Source organism: Wasmannia auropunctata, unplaced genomic scaffold (genome assembly GCF_000956235.1).
Source record: "Wasmannia auropunctata unplaced genomic scaffold, wasmannia.A_1.0 LD336033.1, whole genome shotgun sequence".
NCBI lineage: Eukaryota > Metazoa > Arthropoda > Insecta > Hymenoptera > Formicidae > Wasmannia > Wasmannia auropunctata.
This window is the reverse complement of record NW_012026857.1, coordinates 766,641-789,212: the sequence shown is the minus strand read 5'-3', so window position 1 is coordinate 789,212 and position 22,572 is coordinate 766,641. Positions and strand designations below refer to the sequence as shown.

The following is a 22,572-nucleotide window of genomic DNA, read 5'->3' as shown; positions in this document are numbered from 1 at the left end:
GGTTGCGCTGGAAAACGAGTGAGAGAAGAGAGCGGAGCGAGAGAGAAGGGCCGGGAGGGGGCTTCTCTCTGGCCACGCTTTCGAGTTCAGTGGCCTGAAGTGAGCGCAATTCGACTGCCTCTTCCACACGACTCCGTGGCGCAACGGTAGCGCGTCTGACTCCAGATCAGAAGGTTGCGTGTTCAAATCACGTCGGGGTCAAGAGGTCTTTTTTTTTTCTTTTTTCTTCAATTTTTATGCACTTAACGTTGCAAATGCACGCGTCGTAAATTTTTCGGGATTCAGGCACGCGATCGCAGGTCCGAATTTCTCGGAAGTTTTCTCAGATTAAATACAAGAAATGCACTTTTTCCATTCGTAAAATGAGATAGACAAACAATTGGACATTGGCGAGAAAAAGAGAGAAGATGCGGGAGGTCCAGCCACGCGTAGAGCGAGCTGCACTCGACGCCGAAACGGGGTGCAGAGATGATGTAAATAGTAAACACACGGCGAGAGGCGAGAGCGTGTTAGGTTAGGATATTCAAGATTGTCATCGCGAGATTCGCGAATACGAGAGAAAAAAGTCGCGATTACTTTGTGAGTTCGTAACTAATAAAACGGAGAAACTGCCTTTCCGAGTAAACGTGAGATCGACACGTTTCGAATATTTTAAAGTCTATATTGATTACCGAACTAACCTAACCTCGATTTAAACTTATCGACGTCTCCTTCGGAGGACCGAAGGAGAGAACACAGAAGAGGACTCACGACCACTCGAATCGTCATTATAAAACTCCTTTCAATTTAAAAAGACACGACGATGAAAGTGTAAGTTGTCATCGGACTCGCGAGACTTCTTCGCTCTCCGCGAGAATCTCGTCAGATTTCTCGCTCACTGATTTTTTTTTTCAGCATAAAGGGAAACTGGAACGTTCTCCTGAGCAACTACGAGGTCCTGAATATCCTGCAAAACACGAAGTCCTACAAGAAGCCGAAGATGAATCAGCTGGCGACCATCACCTATCAGACGATCAAGTATCTGGAGGAGACGCCGTGCAAGATGCAGAATCCGGAGAAGATCCGGGAGTTTCTGAAGGCGATGGAGCCTATCAAGCTGACCAAGGCCGAGAAGCTCACTCTTCTCAACCTCTGCCCTACTACGCCGCTCGAGATCCAACTGGTACGGTCCCTCCTTTCCTAGAATTTTATTTTGAAATTTATCCTGAAAATCATGTCGATCGTGGGACAACATAGTACTTCAATGAATTTTATGTGATTTTCACAATTTTTTTTTTTAATATATACTACAATAAATTTATTGTAGTGCACAGTGAAAAAATAGGGATGTTGTCTCACGATTAACATGATTTTCAGGATAAATAAAATTCTCTCTGTATAGGAATATCTTAATTAGTTAGGAAGTTGAGATTCTCGTTAACGTTCTCGAATCTCTGGACGTTCCGCGCGATAATTCTGTTCTGGTTTACGTACAACAGATGGTGGAGGAGAGCGAGGAACGGCTGACGGAGGAGGAGGTCGAGACCGTGCTTCAGATCGTCGCGAACGTGCGAGGGAACGAGGATGACACAGAACAAGAGATCTAATCTTAGACCTTAAAAAATAACTTATTTAAATATATTTTTGTGTATGTACATATTTTATTTATATAATAAACACGACTGGAAATAGTGTATAATTAAATTATTGTGCGTGCGTGATAGTGGGATAGCCTTATTATCTCTTTTGATCCCCAAGATCGTCTATAGAGTCCTCGTCGATCTGAAAAAAAAAAGAACAATTTTCCATTGAGAAAATTTCACGTTTGATATGCGCCCTTCCTTCCTTCCATCATGGAAACTCACTTGTGGCCATTTCTCAGGTATCACCTCGAACAGATCATCTTTGACGTCACCCTGTATCACAATCTCGTCTTCTCCAGTCACGCTGGACCCACAGGCGAACTTACTGCCGAAGAACTTCGCCGCCACCTTCAAGTCGATGTCTGCAGAGAACACATTTTCCAACATTAAGATTTTAATCGGTAAATTATCTAATTTTAATTCGCGATTTCGTTTCACAGCTCATTTAAACGATTGATTTGACGTTTTTACCAAAAGTGCTGAGGCCAGTGACGACGGTGACGGATTTCTTCTTTCCTCTGGGCGCTCTGGAGATAGTCACCAGCCGCGGTATATCCTCTTTCTTCTTGGTTTTCAGCATACCCTTACCGCCCCGCTTCTGCCGCTTCTTCTCGTCCTCTCCCGTACTAACTTCGGTGGAGCCATCCTCCGTAGCTGCATGGAACATAAATCCTGTGAGTTAGCTAACGTCTCGGACCGTCCCGCTCCGATACGCTCCAATTCTCTGCAGTAATTACCTAATTTAATCTTCTCGAATTCAGTAGGCAGATTCCTCTCCAGCCACTGCTTGCACTTGTCGTACTCAGGATAGTATTCGCAGTACTGCAACATCAATAATTGTCAGATTTTAACGCCTCTCGCCTGTCAATTCGTTTCCTCCGTGAGATTCACATTCCCGTTGAAAGGGATAAATAAATAAATTCCAAAACGTTCGTTAATCATTTTCTCAGATAAAGCATACATATGTGCAACAATTGATCGTCAATTAAAATTGTAATTAATTTCGATTATCAATTACGGCTCCTCCATTTTCGTTGTCGGAGCACGCTTTTATTTTTTTTCACGTATCGACAGCGATTTACCTCGATGGGTAGCGAACAGTTCCCGCAGTACTGGACCCGAATAGGATAAGTGACATTGGGATCCGGCCCCAGTCGAAACTCCGGTTGCTCCGGCTGTTCGTCCGCTGACATTCTCGCGCCGTCTAACCTCACCCGCGGTCCCGTCAGGCAGCTGTCCCGGAGGGATCACTTTCGAAATTCTCCCTCGTGCCACGCCGATCTTCCTGGAAACGCAACGTCCTTTATTCTCGCGTGTGCAAACACCGCTGACAATTATCTCGCATCGCGCGGCGCACCGTTAGAAGGGTTAGAAACCGCCAGGGACGTAGAAACTTTAAAGATCGATGGAGGTGGAGAGCGATTTTCGATCCCTCGATAAAAAGTGTAGCCAAGACACACACACTCGCGCCTAGAGACGTTTCTAGTAATTAATAGGGGAATTCGATTAAAAATCGCGATTAATGATTAACTTGTTAGAACACTCGCGTTACTTCATTTATATGTACAGATTAATTAATTTTTTTGTTATTCAAATATTTTGAAAAGTTTAGTAAGTAATATATTGTTTATTAATTATACGCAAATCGTGCCTTGAAAAAAGATTGTAAATTACAAATAATATAAATCGTTGACAATAATATAATTTACTTTAATATAATGTAATATAATATAATAATTCTTAATTTAATATAATATAATTCTTCTCGTTGATATTAATATAATAATAATTAACGTTGATCATTTCTAGTGACTTTATTGACCGTGCGCATGAGAGCGCATCACCGCGGCCAATCGCGGACCGCCGCGGGCGCATCGGGACGAGCCAATCGCGCGGTCGCTCGCCCCGGGCCAATCGCGCGCCGCGCCGCAGGCCTTGTACCCCGTTCGAAACGCACGTGCGGGGCCGCGGGATCGCGCGCGCCGAAGTAGTGTGGAGTAGTGTGCCGTGGAAAACGTCGGACGTCGTCGTCGCTGTCCGTCACCCGGACGAACGATTCAAAAGGGTGTGCGTGCGCGTGACCGTGGATTCTCGCAGCCGAGGAGAGTAAAGAGGAACGGACTTGGAGAGAACGAGGAGAAGAGCTTCGCGGTAAAAGCGGCCGAAGGGATAGGAAAAATCGCGTTGTCACGGTACACCCTGTCGTCGTCGTCGTCGTTCCCGTCGCTTCCTTCAACGTCGTCCGAGAGAGTGATCCGAGCCGCGGAAATGGCAGTCGGTGCACAGATCGACACGTCCGAGCGGGAGACCGGCAGCGCGAAGATACCCCTGCTGAACGGCGACCAGGTCCACGAGGCGACGGAGGTGACCGGTCAGTAATCAGAGATCATCTACGAGGGGTTGTCGCGCGCGGGCACCGCGCGGCGGCCCACGAGGGTTGCCCGCGGCGCGGCGTTCCTTTAAGGTTAAATCCACCGCGAGGCCCAGAACGCCCGGCCGCGCTCTGTAACCTGCGGGCGTTATGTAATCCTCGTCGCAGGGGGGGAACGACGCCGGTCGCGCGTCCCGACGAGGACATCATCTCACGGAGTCGTCGGGACCGCGGTTTCATTTTCGGTCGTTCACGGCCTTGCCGTGCGTGCGCGAAGCCGGCCGATCTCTTGATCGAGCGAGGAGGAGAGAGAGAGAGCGAGCGCGCGAGCGGGAGCGGGACAGAGAGCGGCGAGGCGCGTTATGTAACCATACGAATTGCGCGAATCTCGGCGCACACGGGGTCATGTGAGCCGCAAGTAGCACGAGAGTGAGAGAGACGCCTGGGGCGAAGGGGGGACGGGCGGTCTAGCAGAAGACGCGCCGCGGCGCCAACGGATGAATTTCCCTGCCGATCCCACCTTCCACGACCTGTGTAAGCTTTCCTTCTTCGTATCTGAATGTTGAATGAATTACACCTGTATTTCTTCCTTTTTCTCTTTGCCAGTCCACAGCCTAGTCATGCCAACGTTCCGTTCCTTTTTTCTTGTAGGGATCAACGCGACCGAAATTACTTCCGAAGGCGAGGAGATTCGTTCAGATTGAGCTCTCTTAGATCGAACTTGTTGCAAGATGCTCGAGGTATTCGATTTTCTCAATGTGACATCGGCGAGTGGGAACGATAAGTTGCAATGCGAATTATTTCAGGTTATACCTTTTTGCGCGATAAACAATACGAGTCGTAACTGATAAACCGGCGATTGCTTCCTGTAAACGTCGAAAGCTAGCGAAGGACGCTTCGAGCATAGACCAGGAAATGTCGGCAATTAGAGTAGAAGTCCGAATTGTTGGAATTCTCCAAAGCAACTCATAAATTACGAAGCTTCGACCGATATGCGACAAATCCTTCAAACGAGCGTCCCGAGCTCGTTTCAAGGGACGCCGACAATAGATAATCGCTCGCGCGACGAGAATCTAACGCATCGCAAACGTGGTGTGTAATCGCCGTTTACGTAATACATCTCCAGCTGGGCTCGACGAAAACATCGATCGGGAGTATCGATTCCGCGTGAAAACGAATGGGCGAAGTACCGTCGTTAATGTTTATCGACGAATCTTGATTTTTTCTTAGGGCGAAAGAAACGGATGACGTAACGATGCACGATGCTTGAGTGTGATATATATATATATATATATATAATATGCGTTTATTTAACGTCGATACGTACAACGAATTTTCCCGCGTGATCTTTAACGTTTTGACATGATAATACGATGCAAGATAAACGATCGTATATATGATGCAATCGCGGATGGTTAGGGTGACGTCAGTACATGGTGCAATGTTTTCGTGGTTGGGACGAATGTTATATCAAGGATATTTAAAATGATTTGCAAGATTCATCTTCGAATTGAATAGCAACGATACGATGATTATTGTACAATCATATAATGAGATAAAGTGCATTTGGATAATCTTTTGAAATCGATTTACATTGAAAAAAAGATAAAATAACTTTCCTCCCTTTGTTAGGATTTGCACTCTTTGCTATATATAAATGGAAGAAAAAAATATAAGAATAGGATAGAAACAATAAAACATGTGTTTCTCTTTCAAAGATCAACGTTGATTGATGGGAGAGTGTCTTGGAAAGACCTATCGACGAATATATCTTTCCCTCTCGGATGTTGGAAGACAGATGAATAGCACATGTTTGAAAATTTGAGATTCGTCAAATTGTTAAGTAGCAATTTTTTTTTCGGAATAGACGGGATCGTTTCAAGTCAACCAAGTAGCAAGTATATTTTCAATCTGTTAAATTTCAGTTTATACGAGTATTTGGCTACTCAAAAATTTCAAGAAAGATTGCGTCAGAAAAATGTAGATCTGAGAAACTTGACCAGAGAGAGACAGAGGCGAGAGCCCTGTATAACTGCTCGTATATTTGCAGGTTTAATTAGACGCTAGGGTGGGATGAGAGACTCTCTCTCTCTCTTTCGTGTTAACGATCCGCCTCTTACTGCACGTATCTACCAAGGGAACAATGCGGAGTATCGATAGCAGGGGTTATCGGCGCTCGGCTATTATATTGTATCGCCGTTGAGTTGTACGTCAAACAAACATCCCTCGATGATAATCGAGAGTCGGGCTAACTGGCGCAATTGCGGCACACTGTGTGTGATGCTCCGTACTTTCACCTTTGAGCCTGCATGTTTAAATCGATCCTCCTCACGTGTCTCCGGCGCATCGTGAGTGAACTCGCATAACTCTCGTACAGTAAACCCGTCGCTTGGTTTCTATATTTAGCAGTAAATACTATAGCCATCTACCCCATATATCTGTCTTCAAGTTTATGTATTCACGTCCGTCTCTTTCCAGTTTCTTGACATAGATTTTATCGCTCGAATAGACAAACTTTAATAGACAGACTAGAGGTGTCTTGCGATAGATTTTTTTTCTTGAAATTAATCTTTGTAGGAAATTAATCTTCACATTAACGCAATTAAAATTAAAATTTCTTAAAGAAAGCTTTTATTATCTATTTATAACAAATATAATTTTTTTGCTTCATTTATAATACATAAATGCATCTGTGATATTAAATTTCTTTTATTAATAATAATTCAAACCTGTTTGTATCTTCTACGTTTCCAAATTACGTTTCAAATTCTCTTGTCAAGAAATAACTGATGATTTTCGGTGCACCAGTGTGTTAATGACATTCAGAAGAAAGTTCTCGTAAGATTGAATTGAAAATTTATTATACGAAAATTATAGAATTTAAAGGCGTGACTAATCGATTATATTCTCACACTAGTATCGATTAGCTAACCGCAACATTACGATTCCGTCATGCATTTCGTGCCGATGAATCAAATTAAACGGTTTAATGGCGAGAAGGAGAGCGCGGCGATTCGCGAGTATTAGTGGGCGTTTTATGAATGATACTTTAAAACCACGCCGCGGCTTTCGCATCATCACCGCATGAATGAAACTGATGATGACATTTGTCAACTCGCGCTCCGCTTTAGGGATGGACGCACAAATAATAGGTATATCGATGCCCGTGCGCGCATCACAATTATTAGCAGTAATGTTCTAATAATTGCGTGCCGCGTAGACGTTCTGTTTATCAGCTGTTACGAGTGAGTTGCGAATATCGTTATCACCTGTTTACGTTGGTTAAATGCCTCTTTTTAATAGGGCTCACTTTAAAACTTGTATAGCTAATGATAGATAATTGTAGCGATAACTGTAAGAACTAAGCTGCAAAAACGTACGCGACAAAATTTGTGAATTCTTCAGAACTCGCTAACTTTAAATATTGGTTTTCAGCTGATCCCTTCAGCTAAAGCTAATTTTTTTTTACCGTTACAACGCTACGTCTTCAAGGTAGAAATTTTTACAAATGGCACACTTCTTTAAGCATTCGTTTACATCACGTTCACACGTTGAAACATTTTTACGATCTCATACGTTATTTCTAAATAGATACATATCTCGATAATATTCGTTGTAATCGCCATGGCTCTTCTGCATGTAGATCCTTCCCACCATTTATTGCGTTATTTTATGATAAAACGCTTTATCTACATCACGTATCCGCGTTGTAACAGGAGTACAATGCTTCTACACATAACGACGATGGAACCCGTACACGATGATAACACGATGATAAGACAGCGAAGTAGACGATAAGCACTAATAAAAGACGGAAGATTGTGTACGAAGCGATTCGGAATCGTCAAATTTTATTATTTAATTATGTTATCTAATGTCAAGGATATTTTCGTTTACTATGCATAAAAGATGTAATCGTTATGTCTCTTACTTAATTCAATTTCGTAATTCAGAAATTCACGCTTAGGGATTGCTGAGAAAAGCAAATTAATACGGATTGTTTACGCAAATTAGAGCTATTTATTCAAATAGAGTTTGTGTGTCTTGTCGATTTTTTTTTCTTCGAACTCACGTTTATATAACTCCTGACACTTGAATTATGGGATAGTTCTCTTATCAGTTGCGCGCACGACTCGTCCGTTATCGTTGACGACTGCTCGGAGTCGCCGATATTTACGGAACGTGGCTTAGCGAAGCGAAAAATTAATTGCGATCACCTGTATAAAAGTACGCGGTGATTAAACACCGATTTAGGAACTGTTAAAATTTAAATGCCAATGCCAAAAAACAAAGTTTCTTGTTATTAATTACATAATAAAAATATAGTGATTTTTTAATTGAATAGGATGTATCTATATACCAGTTCAGTTCTATGGAAATTAATACAATTGATAATCTCATCGACTTTAATAATAACAACTATAGGCAATCAAAGAAAAAAAAAGAATGCACTGAAAGATAAGAGAAAAATCATGTATAAAGTAATTCATATTAGAAATTAGTTCAAAAAGGATATTGTGTGATTATTTTAACCAATTGTGTAACAAGGATTAAATTAAGGAATATTAAATACGAATAAGAAATTGAATCGACGAGACTAAATGTAACAAGAAAAGACAATGTAATTTATTATTTTGCCGCCAACGATCCAATAGACATCTCTCTTGACATAGATCGTCGCTGGCGCTCCGAAACGTCGATGCGTATTGCAAACACGTGCCCCAATATAAATAGTACGGTGCGTACTATTTACTTTGCCGCTTATTTATAAGCGCAACGCGGTGAATGCTAGTGGCGAGAGAGTGCGTCTGAAAGTGCATCGGAAAGTGCGCTTGACAACGTGAAACTACTTCTCGGACTTGTGAGATGTATTTATATCTTGTAAAACGCGTCGTGTCCCTTTCAGTGTCAGGGCGAGAGCGAGTCACTGGATTCTGTAATTTGTTCTGTTCGACTTAATCTTTTTACTTATCTCGTATCTTAAGACTGGTTTGTCTAGTCTGAATTCGTATAACGAAGTGTATTAAATGGAGATCCGAATATAATATTAAATCTCTAAGTTATTTTGTAAATGATGTCAAAGAAATTGACAAATTGGAAAATTTAGATGAATTTGAGTTTAGTAGCTTTTGAACGATAATTCTTGCTGATTGACAAATTGGAAAATTTAAATGAATTTGAGTTCAGTATCTTTTGTGCGATAATTCTTGCTGATAATTCTTAAGATTGTCACAATCCAAGTAATTACATACACGCATAAATTAAGGCATGCAATAAATAATAGGCCTTCGATAAAATATCGTCATTTATGTATAATGATGCAAAAAAATTTTTTTGAAATAATTTGCGAAATCGTTCCTTACGTATGGTGAATTATTATTTGTAGAGGTGAAGAGGGAAACAGAGGAGAGCGGAAGCACGAGCACGGCCACGGAGAACGTTGTGGAAAAGGGAGAGGTTGAGGCGACGAAGGAAGGTGAAAAGGAGAAGGATGAAGACAATAAAAGTAGTGATAAAAACGAGAAGGAAGCAGACAAGGAGAAGGATGCCACGAATGAGCAAGAAGTTGTTTTTATTCAGGACACGGGCTTCACCGTCAAGATCGTCAGCCCCGGTTCTGAACCTTTTGACATTCAAGTGTCCAGCATGGAGCTCGTACAGGTAAATTAATTAATTTAAATTATCAATTGTATCAATACCTTAACTGTCTTTATCAACTCGAACTTAATTTTACTCTCTAGGTTTTTATTTTTAATAATAATCAGCTATCCCTCGTTAATATTCTATTTATTGCTTCGTATCATTATTGTTTATGTTAAATTTACAATAAGATTTCTAAAAGTATTTTGATGAGATTCGCGCCTGACAAATAAATCGATATCTCTGCTTGAATCTTACTGATCTCGTCTTTTCTTTGCAGGAAATTCATCAGTTACTCATGGATCGCGAAGACACGTGTCACCGCACGTGCTTTTCACTGCAGCTGGAAGGCAACACGTTGGACAACTTCGCCGAACTGAAGAATATCGAAGGCCTGAAGGACGGTTCGATCATCAGGGTGGTGGAGGAGCCCTACACGATGCGGGAGGCGCGCATACACGTGCGACACGTGCGCGACCTGCTGAAGTCCGTAGATCCCGCGGACGCTTACAATGGCGTCGAGTGCAGCAGCCTGTCGTTTCTCAATGTCGTCACGAACGGCGACATCCTGGAGAAGAAGAAGACCCGGGCTGATTCGGTCGATTGCACGCCGCCCGACTACATTATACCCGGTAGTAGGGACAGGCCCCTGTTGCCCCTCCAGCCGCAGGCGAAGGAGCAGAAGTGCCCACCGTGTCTCAAGGTTGGCACGTGATTCTTGAAAAGTTTATTTTGACAATCTAATGAAAGTTAGAGAATAAAATAAGAAAGGATAATTTATATTGTTAACTTTATTTGAAACGCCAAAAATTAATTGCTTCGAAAAAAAATTGCTCAAAGACGATTAAGTATTGTTCTTATTTTTGAAATATTCAAAATTAGATTCGATTCTTATTGAAAAAGAGTGAGAGAAACAAAAGATTTCTAATGTTCTTTTGCATTTTCCTAAGGTTCTAACAACGTCAGGATGGAATCCACCACCTGGCCACAGAAAGCTTCACGGCGATCTGATATACTTGCACGTGGTCACGTTGGAGGACAAGCAATACTATCTGACTGCGTGCGCCAGAGGATTCTTTGTCAACCAATCGACCAAAGAAGTGTTTAATCCTAAACCAGCCACGCCTAGCCACTTATGCCACAGTCTGATCGAGCTCCTGAATCAACTCAGTCCAGCCTTCAAGCGGGGATTTGCCTCTATGCAACGACGCAGAACTCAGAGGCATCCCTTCGAGCGGGTGGCCACGCCCTATCAATTGTACGCCTGGAGCGCGCCGCAAATTGAACACACCATTGACGCCATTCGCGCGGAAGACAGTGAGTTTCTAGAAGAAATAGAGAAAATTCTTGGATATTTAATCAATAAAAAGAAGACGGAGCTTAGTTGTGTTACACATATAATTTTGATTATGCGAAAATGCTAATAGATTCTACTTGCGGGTAGAAATTTAATTAATTTCATCAATCTTCTTCTGCTTAGCTTTTTCCTCTAAGTTGGGATACGAGGAACACATCCCGGGACAGACACGCGATTGGAACGAGGAACTGCAAACCACGAGGGAACTACCGCGTAAAAATCTTCCCGAAAGATTGCTGCGAGAACGTGCCATCTTTAAAGTAGGTTTTTCTTCTTGAACACAATAATATTTAATGTTTCCAAACTAGTGCTCCAAAATGTTGTATTAACCTTTTATTCTATTTTTTTTATAAGAAATTCTTTTTTCAATTATATCGGTATAAAAAGACGCTGTGTACAATAATAATTATATAAAACAGAAATAATAAAATAAATGCTTATTAATTATTTTTAATAGTTTTATTAACAAATTCCTAAATAATTCTTAATTATTTTTTTTTACCGTTTAGGTCCATAGCGATTTCGTGGCGGCGGCGACCCGCGGAGCGATGGCGGTTATCGATGGCAACGTGATGGCGATTAACCCGGGCGAGGAGGCCAAAATGCAGATGTTCATCTGGAACAATATTTTCTTCTCGCTCGGCTTCGACGTCCGCGATCACTACAAAGAGTTGGGTGGTGACGCCGCCGCCTTCGTTGCACCTCGCAATGATCTACAAGGCGTCCGAGTTTACGCGGCCGTGGACTTGCCCGGTCTCTACACTCTCGGCACCGTCGTCATCGATTACAGGTGCGCTTCTCGGATTCCCTACGGTTTTCTCTTATCGGTGTCTCTCTTAGTTTAATATATTCTTCGTGAATTCTTTTATAGAGGCTACCGCGTCACCGCGCAATCTATCATACCAGGTATACTGGAACGCGAGCAAGAACAATCGGTGGTCTATGGCTCAATTGATTTTGGGAAGACTGTTCTCACGCATCCCAAGTATCTTGAACTGGTAAGCGAATATATTGATAAAAATAATTGCTTTAATTGTCATTTAATGACATTGCTCAAATAACATTGTCTTTGATACTCGCGTTTAGTTGAGCAAGGCTGGAACGCAGTTGAAGATCCTTCCTCATAAAGTAATCAACGACGCAAGCGAGGAAATCGAACTTTGCAGCAGCGTCGAGTGTAAGGGTATCATCGGTAACGATTCGCGGCATTATGTGCTCGATCTGTTGAGGACTTTCCCACCCGATGTAAATTTTCTGAAACGTGAGTTGAGCGAAATCTATCAATTTTTAAATTATACGAGAAAGCTGTTTTATTCATTCGGGAAATATTCCTCTCGTTCAGTCGAAGGTGTGGAACTGAGCAAAGAAGCGCGAGCCTTGGGTTTCCCAGTGGAGCACAAGCACAGACTGGCCTGTCTACGGCAGGAGCTCATAGACTCGTTCGTCGAGGCCAGGTACGTTCAGTTTATCAAGCATGCGGCCGTTCACCTCCAACAGCTTACGTCAGCTAGAAGATCTCAAAAGGAAAAAGAGTCGACTACCAAGGTATACATAAACAGATGTTTTTTTTTATATTGTATTTCATATTTTTGTTAAACTTGTTCCTCAAATGCGAATGCGACTTGAGGAAGCGACATGTAAGTGCAGAAGATAATACAGACCAACAATTTTAGGAAGATAAGAAAGAGGACAAAAAGGAAGACTCGACTGCCGTTGTGACGATGGACAGCAACAAGGAAGACTGCGCTTCATCTCTAATAGAGGCCGACGAGGCTAAGAAGATTGTCGAGAGCATCACCGACTCGATCACGGGTGGTGAGAAACAAGAGCGTGCGTATTATATTTCTTATCTCTTCCTAGACGCGTTGATTAATATAGACGTGTAAGAAGTAGCTCTCAAGATTTTATTAATAGAAAAGGAATAAATGCACGGAAAAAATTGCTATGGGATGTTACAGCAATACTTTCTGTGTTTGAAAAAGAAATGTATGTGAATTTAAATTATATTGAAATTTATACAGTTCTCGCAAACGTAGTTTTTATGTTAAATAACATTCGGTTAAAATATCTTTATATATGTGATTGCCTCATTCGAAACATTATTGTTTTCTCTCTAATGTGGTCTGCACAACAATAGTATGATTGATTGATTGATATAAAACAATGACGATTTCTTTACGATTTATTTTCTTTAATCTTTTTATCCAACATTTACACGGAAAAAAAATATATATATAGTTGCACGTCACGACATTAAGATTGAGAGTTCAGTGAACTATATAAGTCACTTCCAAAGTATTTTAGTTCCTATAACCCTTTTAAATTGACGGGCGAAATTTATCACAATTATTATGGTAACAGTAATTTTTTTGTGTGAATGTTGGGAGATAAAGAGATTAAAGAAAATAAATCGTAAAGGAATCATCATTGATTTCGAAAACAACTCTTATTTCTGGGCTACAGTGGAGGAGAGCACGAAGGAGATAGTGCGAAGAGCGGCGGTGGCGGTGGGCAGTCTGCGCGACGCCGAGTTCGACGTGCGATTCAATCCGGATGTGTTCTCTCCCGGTGTCAGGCATCCGGATCCTAACGGCCCCGATCTGAAGAAGCAGAAGCAGCTGGTAAAGGACGCGGCGGACTTCTTGCTCACGATGCAGCTGCCGACATTCGTAAGTTTGTCGTAAAAATTTAATAGCACACTTTTTTTTATACTTTTCTATTAGATCCACGATGTTGAGCGGTTGTTTCTGACTGTACTTTTATAATTGCGCGACTGTATCTTTATTTCTTAAGTAAATCTTCGTTCCAGATTCGGGAATGCCTGGATCACACAGCGGCCGCGATGGACGGTAGTACGTTAGTGGAGTCTCTTCACGGTAGAGGCATTAATGTTCGCTACCTCGGTAAACTGGCGGCTATGTTAGCCGCGGTGCCGCAGTTGCAGTATCTCAACCACATCGCTGTATCCGAGCTGATTCTCCGATCGGCCAAACACATTTTCACCTCTTACATGCAGGTGCGTTTAATTGTACAAAAATAAAATTACGATATGTTTAAAAAGTACATATATATACAAGTAAATTGTAAATATATCATTTTACAGGGTACGGAACTGATGAGTTTGTCCGCGGCCGTTAGCCACTTCCTGAATTGTTTATTGTCTTCAGCACAGATTATTCACCCGCAACAAAATCTAGAAGAGGTACGATCAATTATAACACCTTTATATTTCAGGCATAATTATTAATTTATTTATTTATTTATTAACGGTGTAATGATTAAAGGTCCATCTACATAAGTCGCAAACGCAAAACGCAAACGCAAATGCGGAGAAAAAAAAAAGAGAAACATCCGCGTTTGCGTTTTGCGTTTGCGACTTATGGGCCTTAAGAGGACTGAGATTTTTAATTGTAGATAATAATAGAACAATAATCACTAAGATTAGATATTGTTTAATTAAATCTAATTAAATTTAATTAAACAATGAAGTAGGTGTAAGTTGACGTGTAATTTTTTTTTCAGCTTCAGAGCAAAACTGCCAAACGCCGCAATAAACGTAAGGGGAGGAACAACGGACCGCAGCAGTCGGAAGTGGAATGGGCGTCGTTGACGCCTAAATCGCTGTGGCAGCAAATTAAGGGTGACTTGAAGGCCTATTACGACTGGGAAACGCCGTGCCCGGAGTCTCTGGAAGCCACGATAGAACATTTCTATCTACAAAAGATTTCACTGCTGCGCGGCTTCTGCATCAAGACCGGCATTCAGATACTGTTGCGCGAATACAACTTCGAAAACAAGAACCGCGCAACGTTCTTCGAAGAAGATATATTGAACATCTTCCCCGTCGTCAAACATATCAATCCTAGAGTAAGTCATCGATTCTAAATGAATGCGAAACTATCTAGCTTTAAATCTTAAAAGAATACATTTTTTATTTAAATTAATATTCAAAATTGTAAAAAGAATTTAAATTAAATTTCAAATTCTTTATTATTTAAATTTTTTAAAAATTTTCATTTAAATTGAAGTTGCGGATTACACAGAAGAGAAATAATAATTTCAACTCGGCTTCCTTTAGGCTAGCGATGCGTACAACTTTTACACCACTGGCCAAAGCAAGATCCAACAGGGTTACTTAAAGGATGGCTACGAGCTGATCAGCGAGGCGCTCAATCTTCTGAATAACGTCTACGGTGCCATGCATCCCGAAATTGCGCAGTGTCTTAGAATGCTGGCGAGACTGAATTACATAATGGGTGATCACGCGGAGGCACTTGCCACTCAGCAGAAGGCAGTGCTCATGTCGGAGAGAGTCAACGGCATCGATCATCCGTACACCATCACAGAATACGTAAGTTATACCAATTCTAAAATGAATAATAGCTATAAGCAATAATAATACTGTAAAGTGAAGAAATGATTGTATGCGTTATACACGTGTATTATACAATACAATCATAATTACATTTTAATCGGCCATTTTTAAATAAAATCACGATTTCTTAAAAAATAGTCACATAATTCATCTTTAAGATGAGCCCAGAAAGAAATCTATATCATTATTTTTCTGGAAGATAAGAATATGACTAATTTGACCTCGAACAATTTTTTATATTTTTCGATTTCTGCAATAAAAATTTTTCGAAAATTTTTTTGAACCAAAAATCGAAAATCTGAAAAATGAATATGACTAATTTGACCTCGGACAATTTTTTATATTTTTCGATTTCTGCAATAAAAATTTTTCATAAAAAATTTCTCATGCCAAAAATCGAAGAATGACCATGTAGGAGTTGACCTCGGTCGATTTTTCATATTTTCTTCGATTTCTGCAATAAAAATTTTTCGAAAATTTTTTTTGAACCAAAAATCGAAAATCTGAAAAATGAATATGACTAATTTGACCTCGGACTAATTTTTTATATTTTTCGATTTCTGCAATAAAAATTTTTCGAAAATTTTTTTGAACCAAAAATCGAAAATCTGAAAAATGAATATGACTAATTTGACCTCGGACAATTTTTTATATTTTTCGATTTCTGCAATAAAAATTTTTCGAAAATTTTTTTGAACCAAAAATCGAAAATCTGAAAAATGAATAAGACTAATTTGACCTCGGACAATTTTTTATATTTTTCGATTTATGCAATAAAAATTTTCATATAAGTTTCTCATGTCAAAAATCGAAGAATGACCTTAAAATGGTGGTAAAGAGTAGTGTGGTAAGTGATGGGGATGAGTGATGGTGGTGGTGGTGGCGGTGGGTGGTCATGGGTGTTTGTGGTGGGTAGTGGGGATGGGTGGCGGGGGTGGGGGGTGGTGTTGGGTGGTGGATCAAAAAGAATTTGTATTTAAAAAATCTAATTATATAAAAAATATTAAAAAAAAAATTTTTTGAAAAAAATAAATTTTCAAAAAAATTACATTTTAATCGGCCATTTTGAATCGGCCATTTTTAAATAAAATCACGATTTCTTAAAAAATAGTCACATAATTCATCTTTAAGATGAGCCCAGAAAGAAGTCTATATCTTTATTTTTCTGGAAGATATGAATTTTTAAACATTGGGGAAAAGAGGCTTCAACGCAGGTAACACGGCAATTTTAAGATAGGATTTGGTTTTGCACTGATATTTTGCAGTACTAAAGATAGTACACCAATAGTGGTTTGCATTTGCAAAATATTAATGCGTTCCGAAACCAAATGAAAAAAAAGTGTCGCAACTTATTTGTCCGCGATTATACATTATGTGAATTGTACTCTATTGAATTATATAGAAAATATAAAAAAGATAATACAAATGATGTAATATTCTTTACAACGTAATAATTAATAATATGTTATTCTCTCTGCTTACAGATACATCTCGCCTTGTATTCCTTTGCCAACGGGCAAGTATCTGTATCATTAAGATTATTGTACAGAGCACGTTATCTAGCATTGTTAGTCTGCGGTGAGGATCATCCGGAAGTGGCCTTGCTTGATGTAAGTCAGATAATTCTCAGAGAAATTCTCCGTATAAAAATTGCGAAATATATTTTTATATTACATTTATATATTATACGATACATATATTGTATAATTTTTAAAAGTAATTTTATTACATGTCTCACATTTTCTCAAGGCATCATAAATTTCCCCCCAAACATTGCTGTTTAAATTGCAACAGTAATATCGTATTTTGATTTTCTTGCAGAGCAACATCTCGCTGATTCTGCACGCGGTCGGCGAGTACGAGTTGTCGCTGCGTTTTCTGGAGCATGCGTTAGCCTTGAATCTACGTTATCACGGTCCTCATTCGTTGAAGGTCGCCGTGTCATATCATTTAGTGGCGCGCACGCAGTCATGCATGGGCGACTTCCGGGCGGCGCTGAACAACGAGAAGGAGACCTATGCGATTTACAAGCAGCAATTGGGCGAGGAGCACGAGAAAACGAAGGAGAGCAGCGACTGCCTGCGCCACCTCACTCAGCAGGCGGTCGTGCTGCAAAAGAAGATGAACGAGATCTACACGGGCAAGTCGGGTGTGAGCCTGCCGCCGATTCAGGTGCAGCCGCCCAGCATGGGCTCGGTGCTGGACATGCTTAACGTCATCAACGGCATCCTCTTCGTGCAGATCAGCCAGCAGGACATTGATAACTTCAAAGCGGAGATCGAGAAGCGGCAGAAGGAACAGTCGCCGGACAGCGGCGAGGTCGTCGTGGCGATTGCCGAAAAGGGCGCCAAGAAGGACGACATGGAGGTGAAGAAGGCGACTGAGAGGAACGTCGAGAAGGTCGAGCAGAATACGACGATAAAAGACTTGGAAGCTAGCAAAATTGATGCCTTGGAGTCGGACGTGGCGGCGAAGAGCTGAGTCCTTCGTTTGCCGACGAACATTAGTAGTCTTTCCTTCCTTTTTTTCTAAGCCCTAGTCCTCCGGTCGTGGAAGATGACGACTCTCGCGCGAGGATCGTCGCGTACGTTGTACACACACATACTTGCACCGTTTTCTGTTATATCGTTCAAACGCAATCAGGAGACTCCGAAAACAAAACAAAAAAACAAAAAAAAACAAAGAGAGACGAGACGCAAGATTGCCGTCGTTGATATAGTGTGTTCGTGAAGGCAGGGATATATCCGCCGAGGTTGAATTTGCATGCGAGACGCACATTTTATCTGTTGTCATTATCAAATGTACATAGACACGAGTGCCATGTCGCTTAAAGGGGAGCAATCTTCAAAACGAAGATTACGTCTTCGAAAAGTCAATAAATATATATATAAAAAGATTGCCCCCTTTTCGCTGTCGCGCGAAATCAAAAAAGCAGTACGATTTCTTCGCCTGCGCGCGAGCGACCACGCATTTTTTTTTCCTTCAAAGGCTCAAGTTGTTTATCATGCAAAATACCGGTGATACGATACGTCGACGGTACCGGTCATTAATTCGTCAGATTAAGTAACGTTCGAACGCTCGATCAGAATTCGTATTAGACTCTCGAAACCAATTGCCATCGTTTCTTTTTTTTTTCTTCCTGTTAGTAAACCGAATTCGCATTCTTTCCACGTATTCTTTTTCCCGAATGTATATTAGTGCTCATTAAAGGCCTTCGTGTACTCATAAGTTTATTCAAAGCATGCATAAGCAGATGGGTTCGCAAGACGTTAAGTACAATTTAGCACGTTGCTTGATTAAATATACGTTGAATACATTTCGTCAATTATGTTAATTGCGCAACGTGAATGTGTATACACGCAGGTTTTTAATCTGCATTAATACGTTACGTAACCATTATTTGCGAATTCGCTTCCAGTGATGTTCTTTCCTTTCGTTCCTTTCATTTGTTCTTTCCTTTCTTTTTGCGAGATCGCCATTTTGCGCCATTTTAGTTATGTTATTTCATTCTAATTGCCGCTGATAAGAAAAGAAGAAAAAGAAAGTATTACTACTTCTATCTACGAACATAGTTCGTCCGCTTTCTATCTCTTGTTACAGCAATTCGCGATAAGGTGCTTCCTCTTATTTTTATGGAATATTGTCGAATTTGGGTTTTTTTTTTGGTTGCCTGTTCAATGTGTAAAGATATACTACGCATCTTTAAATTCATCGCATTGAGAGTGATGGTTGATGAGAGTGTGATGTAGCGAATGGCGTTCTTATTCGATGTAATTTTGGACGTTAATGGCCAATTTGTTAATTAATCGAGTCGTAGCCGATTTCGAGTTTCGCGATTATAGTCTTAGGACCGTAAAGGAAAGCGATTGTTACCCTGCGCTGTTAATATTACTTATTAGTTCGTTTCGCCGGCTCCGCACGGATCCGTCCGCGGCCAGGTCCAGAAGTCTCTCGCCGCGGTCTCTTCGACCGAAGAGCAATATGTGCCGCGACATAGTCGATAGTCCTGATTTAAGTAGCCGAGTGTCGCGGGGTTTTCGCGATTTTGATTTATTGAAGAAAATAGTACCGATTATATATATATATATATATTTTTTTTTTTTTTCCGTTGCAGCCCTCGTAGATTTTACGCGAGATTTCGCGGGCCTGAAGAGACGCGCCAGCAACTCTTCTTGCGCGTGACAGTGAAAGAACGATCAATTAATCAGTCATAGTCAGTCGATCGATCGTCGATCTCCACCGCTGTCTCTCTCGACGGATGCATACTTTCGCATCGCAATAATAATCATAATGACAAAAATTACCGCATTGCACTTAGTCAAATTGTACTATAAAGAGAGAATAGTAATAATTATATAGGGGAGGGGGGGTCTATTAAACAATTAAAAAAAAAGTTGCGCGAAAACTTTACATATATCATGAAATAAAAAGAAGACGTTACATAAATCTGGTTTACATATACTTTCCTGTTGCAGACTTTTCTTTGACATGTTGCATGGAATAAAATTGTTTTATATGTATAACACGGCTAATCATCTAATTAAGAACCTCCGGAATTTCCCGCGTTTCCTGTTCGTCGCTCGCCAAATCCTTTCCGCTGCCCGACCGCGACCGAAGCGACTCTTCCGTCTCGGCGTTCTTCTTCAACCTCTTCTTTCTCTTTCTCTTAAACGTCTTCGACGGATCATCTCGAATCCTCTCCCTCACTCCCAGTCTGTTTATCAGGTACTGCCGTAGCGAGTGTAACGCGTCCAAACCGCCGTGCCCGTTCTCGAACACCATCCATATCCTGAAGGTCTCGTCAGGTCGCGCAATCACATCCTCAGAATCGGGACCTTCGGCCTCTACCCAGAGCTTACAAACGAGCGAGGGACCATTTTTGTCAGGCGATTCTCCATCGGAGTTTGCCTCGCGCGCAGCTTTCGCGTCGTTTCCGGCTTCAATCGAAGTTTCCCCGGCGCACGTATTCGCCGCGGTACACTCGCCGTCCTCGCCCCTCGCTCTCTTCAACGCGCCAATTCGTTGCGCCAAACGCCGCTTCCTGCGCGTATGCTCCCACGATCTTTCTCCAGCCGTCACTTGGCACGCCCAGCTGTCGAAGTGATCCTCAGGAATGGGTACGTCTTGCATCTTGATCTGTTGTGACAATAATTTTTTTAAGATTAGCTCTTCATTGCAGATAATTCATAAACTTGACTTGTCAGAAATAAGGAGTGATGTGTTACGTTCAACTCTTTCGCCGTCGTCCTCAAAAAGCTGACCACATCGTCGATGCAGGAAAACTTATCCTCCGCGGGAAACGCTATCGAGGTTTTATAATTCTTTAACGATCGCACTATCGACTTGCCGCGTTTTCTGATGACAGGCGCTGTAGTTAGATTCACAACGCTCTGCGGCAGGAAGCTCCAGGCCAAGCCCCATCTGTTGACAAACGCAATTTTAATAAGCTTCAAAATAATTAATCACATAACGCGTAACTAGTTGATAAACTAATAAATTCGATTAAAACCTGAATTAACGATTTTTAAAATATAGTATAAAAAGATTTTTGAAAATGTGATAATATATTTATTAAAATTTAATTATTTATACCGTGTTGTGTAACCCTGGCAGAACTCCGTCCACGTCATGTTCTTTATATCTTTCGCTCTCAGCAATCGTCTCAAGGCGACCAGGTCGGCTTTCCTGCCGATCATCGTGCTGTAGATCTTCACTCGTTCCCCCACCTCGACACTCTCCTCGATCATCCTCGTCACGAAGCCCACTTCACCACCCGCGGTCATCAGCTCGCCGTCATTTCCAGTGGGCGCGTTCCTCGGCGGCAGGACCTTCGCGACTTCCTCGAGGCCATCGCTCTCACTGGCGAAAAACGGCGGGTTGCACATCGAGAAATCGTAGACTCCGTCGTCCCGCAGCGCGTCCTTCAAGATCCTATCGGAGTTCACTGTAATTACTATGTCAGAAAACGTTACACGGAATTGAGTTTCAATCCCAAAAATATCCATCTCCTAAAACTTCCTCTCCTCTCTTCGCTTCAATATGCTTCCAAAGAGTAAACATTCAATGAAACCTACTTTCAATTAAATCCTGCAATTTGTTTCTCCTTGCGCACTCCCGGGCGTGCTCCACGCTCTCCTTGTCCACTTCCGTGCCGATCACGCGACACTTGTAGATTTTCGCCAGCAACAGAGCGTAAATACAAATTGCTCCTGTCCCTGTTTGAAACGAAAAATTATTCTGAGCTCGCGAATAGCGGTCTAAAATATTATATTAAACGTGCAGGTATACATCGCAAGCCGGGATGGCGTTCGATCTGACGTAATTACATTTTAAAAAGCATTATATTATTGTAGTATCTTTATCATTGTTGTTGCGATTAATATTGTGACGCTCGTTACTCTAATACAATTGCAACAATTCCAATTGATTTATGTCTTCTAAGCGCGAGTGTCTGTCGAAAAGCAAAGTTCTTCCGAAAGGCAAGACCTCATAATTAAGGTAAACGTACCAGTATGGCTGAACGTGTATCTGTAGCTGAACAAGTACACAAAAATTTATTTTTAAATGATTTTTTTCATAATATTACAATTGAATTGTAATCTTTAAATATTTCTACAATTAAATTTTGATATTATAATAAAAAAAATATTTGAGATTGATAAATTTTTGTTCAGATATAGATACATGTTCAGCCACTAGGTAGGTTCACCTTACCGACGTCGATGCCCGTGACTCTCTCCATCTCCAACTTGGAGTGGGTCATCAGATCCTCCATCCACAGAATGTAATTCAGGCGCAGCGGAATCGCCGGGTTCAGCTTGTCCGCCGGGATGCTCACGTGCAGATCGAAATCGTGCTTCAGAAGCGTCTCCGTCAGCACGTGCAGACTCCTCCGGTCTCGGAAGTCGATCCTAACCTTTCCCGCGAAGTCCTGAAGCAGGTTCGGAAATCGGAACGTTTGCGATTACGCGCGGGTGTGACTTGACAATTTGTTGTAAATTGCAAAAGGGAACAACAATCGTGGCGTACCATAACCGCGATTTCGCGGAACTCCGGATACATGACCGCGAGCCGCTTGTAGTCCGACGATCGTTTGTACTTGTTCCTCGGATGGATGTACTGCTTCACGCTCATCCTGACGTTGACGTAAACCACGTTGCGGCAGCAACTGTCTGTTAAGTTCGAAACGACGGGCCACCCGCCACAA

The 22,572-nt window shown here is 41.4% G+C and overlaps 4 protein-coding genes and 1 non-coding gene across 7 annotated transcripts; 3 read left to right on the top strand and 2 right to left on the bottom strand.

Moving 5' to 3' along the window:
* Nucleotides 1-129: 129 nt before the first annotated feature.
* Trnaw-cca lies at nt 130-201 on the top strand. Its single transcript has one exon. It is a non-coding gene; the product is annotated as a tRNA-Trp (tRNA).
* Nucleotides 138-1,680, top strand: LOC105452359 (DNA-directed RNA polymerase III subunit RPC9). The gene is made up of 3 exons (XM_011693392.1): nt 138-810; nt 895-1,162; nt 1,479-1,680. The coding sequence occupies exons 1-3, from the start codon at nt 803-805 to the stop codon at nt 1,584-1,586; spliced, it is 384 nt and encodes a 127-aa protein (XP_011691694.1). The 5' UTR covers nt 138-802; the 3' UTR covers nt 1,587-1,680.
* Nucleotides 1,619-3,044, bottom strand: LOC105452360 (density-regulated protein homolog). 2 transcript variants are annotated; one of them, XM_011693394.1, is made up of 6 exons: nt 2,980-3,044; nt 2,705-2,907; nt 2,360-2,444; nt 2,094-2,276; nt 1,845-1,984; nt 1,619-1,761 (listed from the first exon to the last, which is right to left on the bottom strand). In XM_011693394.1, exons 2-6 carry the CDS (start codon nt 2,813-2,815, stop codon nt 1,717-1,719), a joined length of 564 nt encoding a protein of 187 aa, XP_011691696.1. In that variant the 5' UTR covers nt 2,816-2,907; nt 2,980-3,044; the 3' UTR covers nt 1,619-1,716. The 2 variants fall into 2 exon arrangements, with proteins under 2 accessions (XP_011691696.1, XP_011691695.1); XM_011693393.1 differs by having other exon boundaries at nt 2,705-3,022.
* Nucleotides 3,045-3,593: 549 nt separating this feature from the next.
* On the top strand, nt 3,594-19,883 carry LOC105452354 (clustered mitochondria protein homolog). Of its 2 annotated transcripts, none has more exons than XM_011693373.1 (17): nt 3,594-3,993; nt 9,380-9,654; nt 9,914-10,336; nt 10,584-10,950; nt 11,114-11,250; nt 11,500-11,780; nt 11,862-11,988; nt 12,077-12,251; nt 12,333-12,535; nt 12,664-12,820; nt 13,454-13,659; nt 13,800-14,006; nt 14,094-14,192; nt 14,513-14,857; nt 15,069-15,341; nt 16,850-16,975; nt 17,187-19,883. In XM_011693373.1, the coding sequence occupies exons 1-17, from the start codon at nt 3,891-3,893 to the stop codon at nt 17,844-17,846; spliced, it is 4,164 nt and encodes a 1,387-aa protein (XP_011691675.1). In that variant the 5' UTR covers nt 3,594-3,890; the 3' UTR covers nt 17,847-19,883. The 2 variants fall into 2 exon arrangements, with proteins under 2 accessions (XP_011691675.1, XP_011691676.1); XM_011693374.1 differs by lacking the exon at nt 3,594-3,993 and adding an exon at nt 6,893-7,145.
* LOC105452355 (methyltransferase-like protein 16 homolog) lies at nt 19,036-22,516 on the bottom strand. The gene is made up of 6 exons (XM_011693375.1): nt 22,395-22,516; nt 22,080-22,296; nt 21,440-21,580; nt 20,958-21,318; nt 20,591-20,786; nt 19,036-20,501 (listed from the first exon to the last, which is right to left on the bottom strand). The coding sequence occupies exons 1-6, from the start codon at nt 22,497-22,499 to the stop codon at nt 19,902-19,904; spliced, it is 1,620 nt and encodes a 539-aa protein (XP_011691677.1). The 5' UTR covers nt 22,500-22,516; the 3' UTR covers nt 19,036-19,901.
* Between the last annotated feature and the right edge of the window lie 56 nt (nt 22,517-22,572).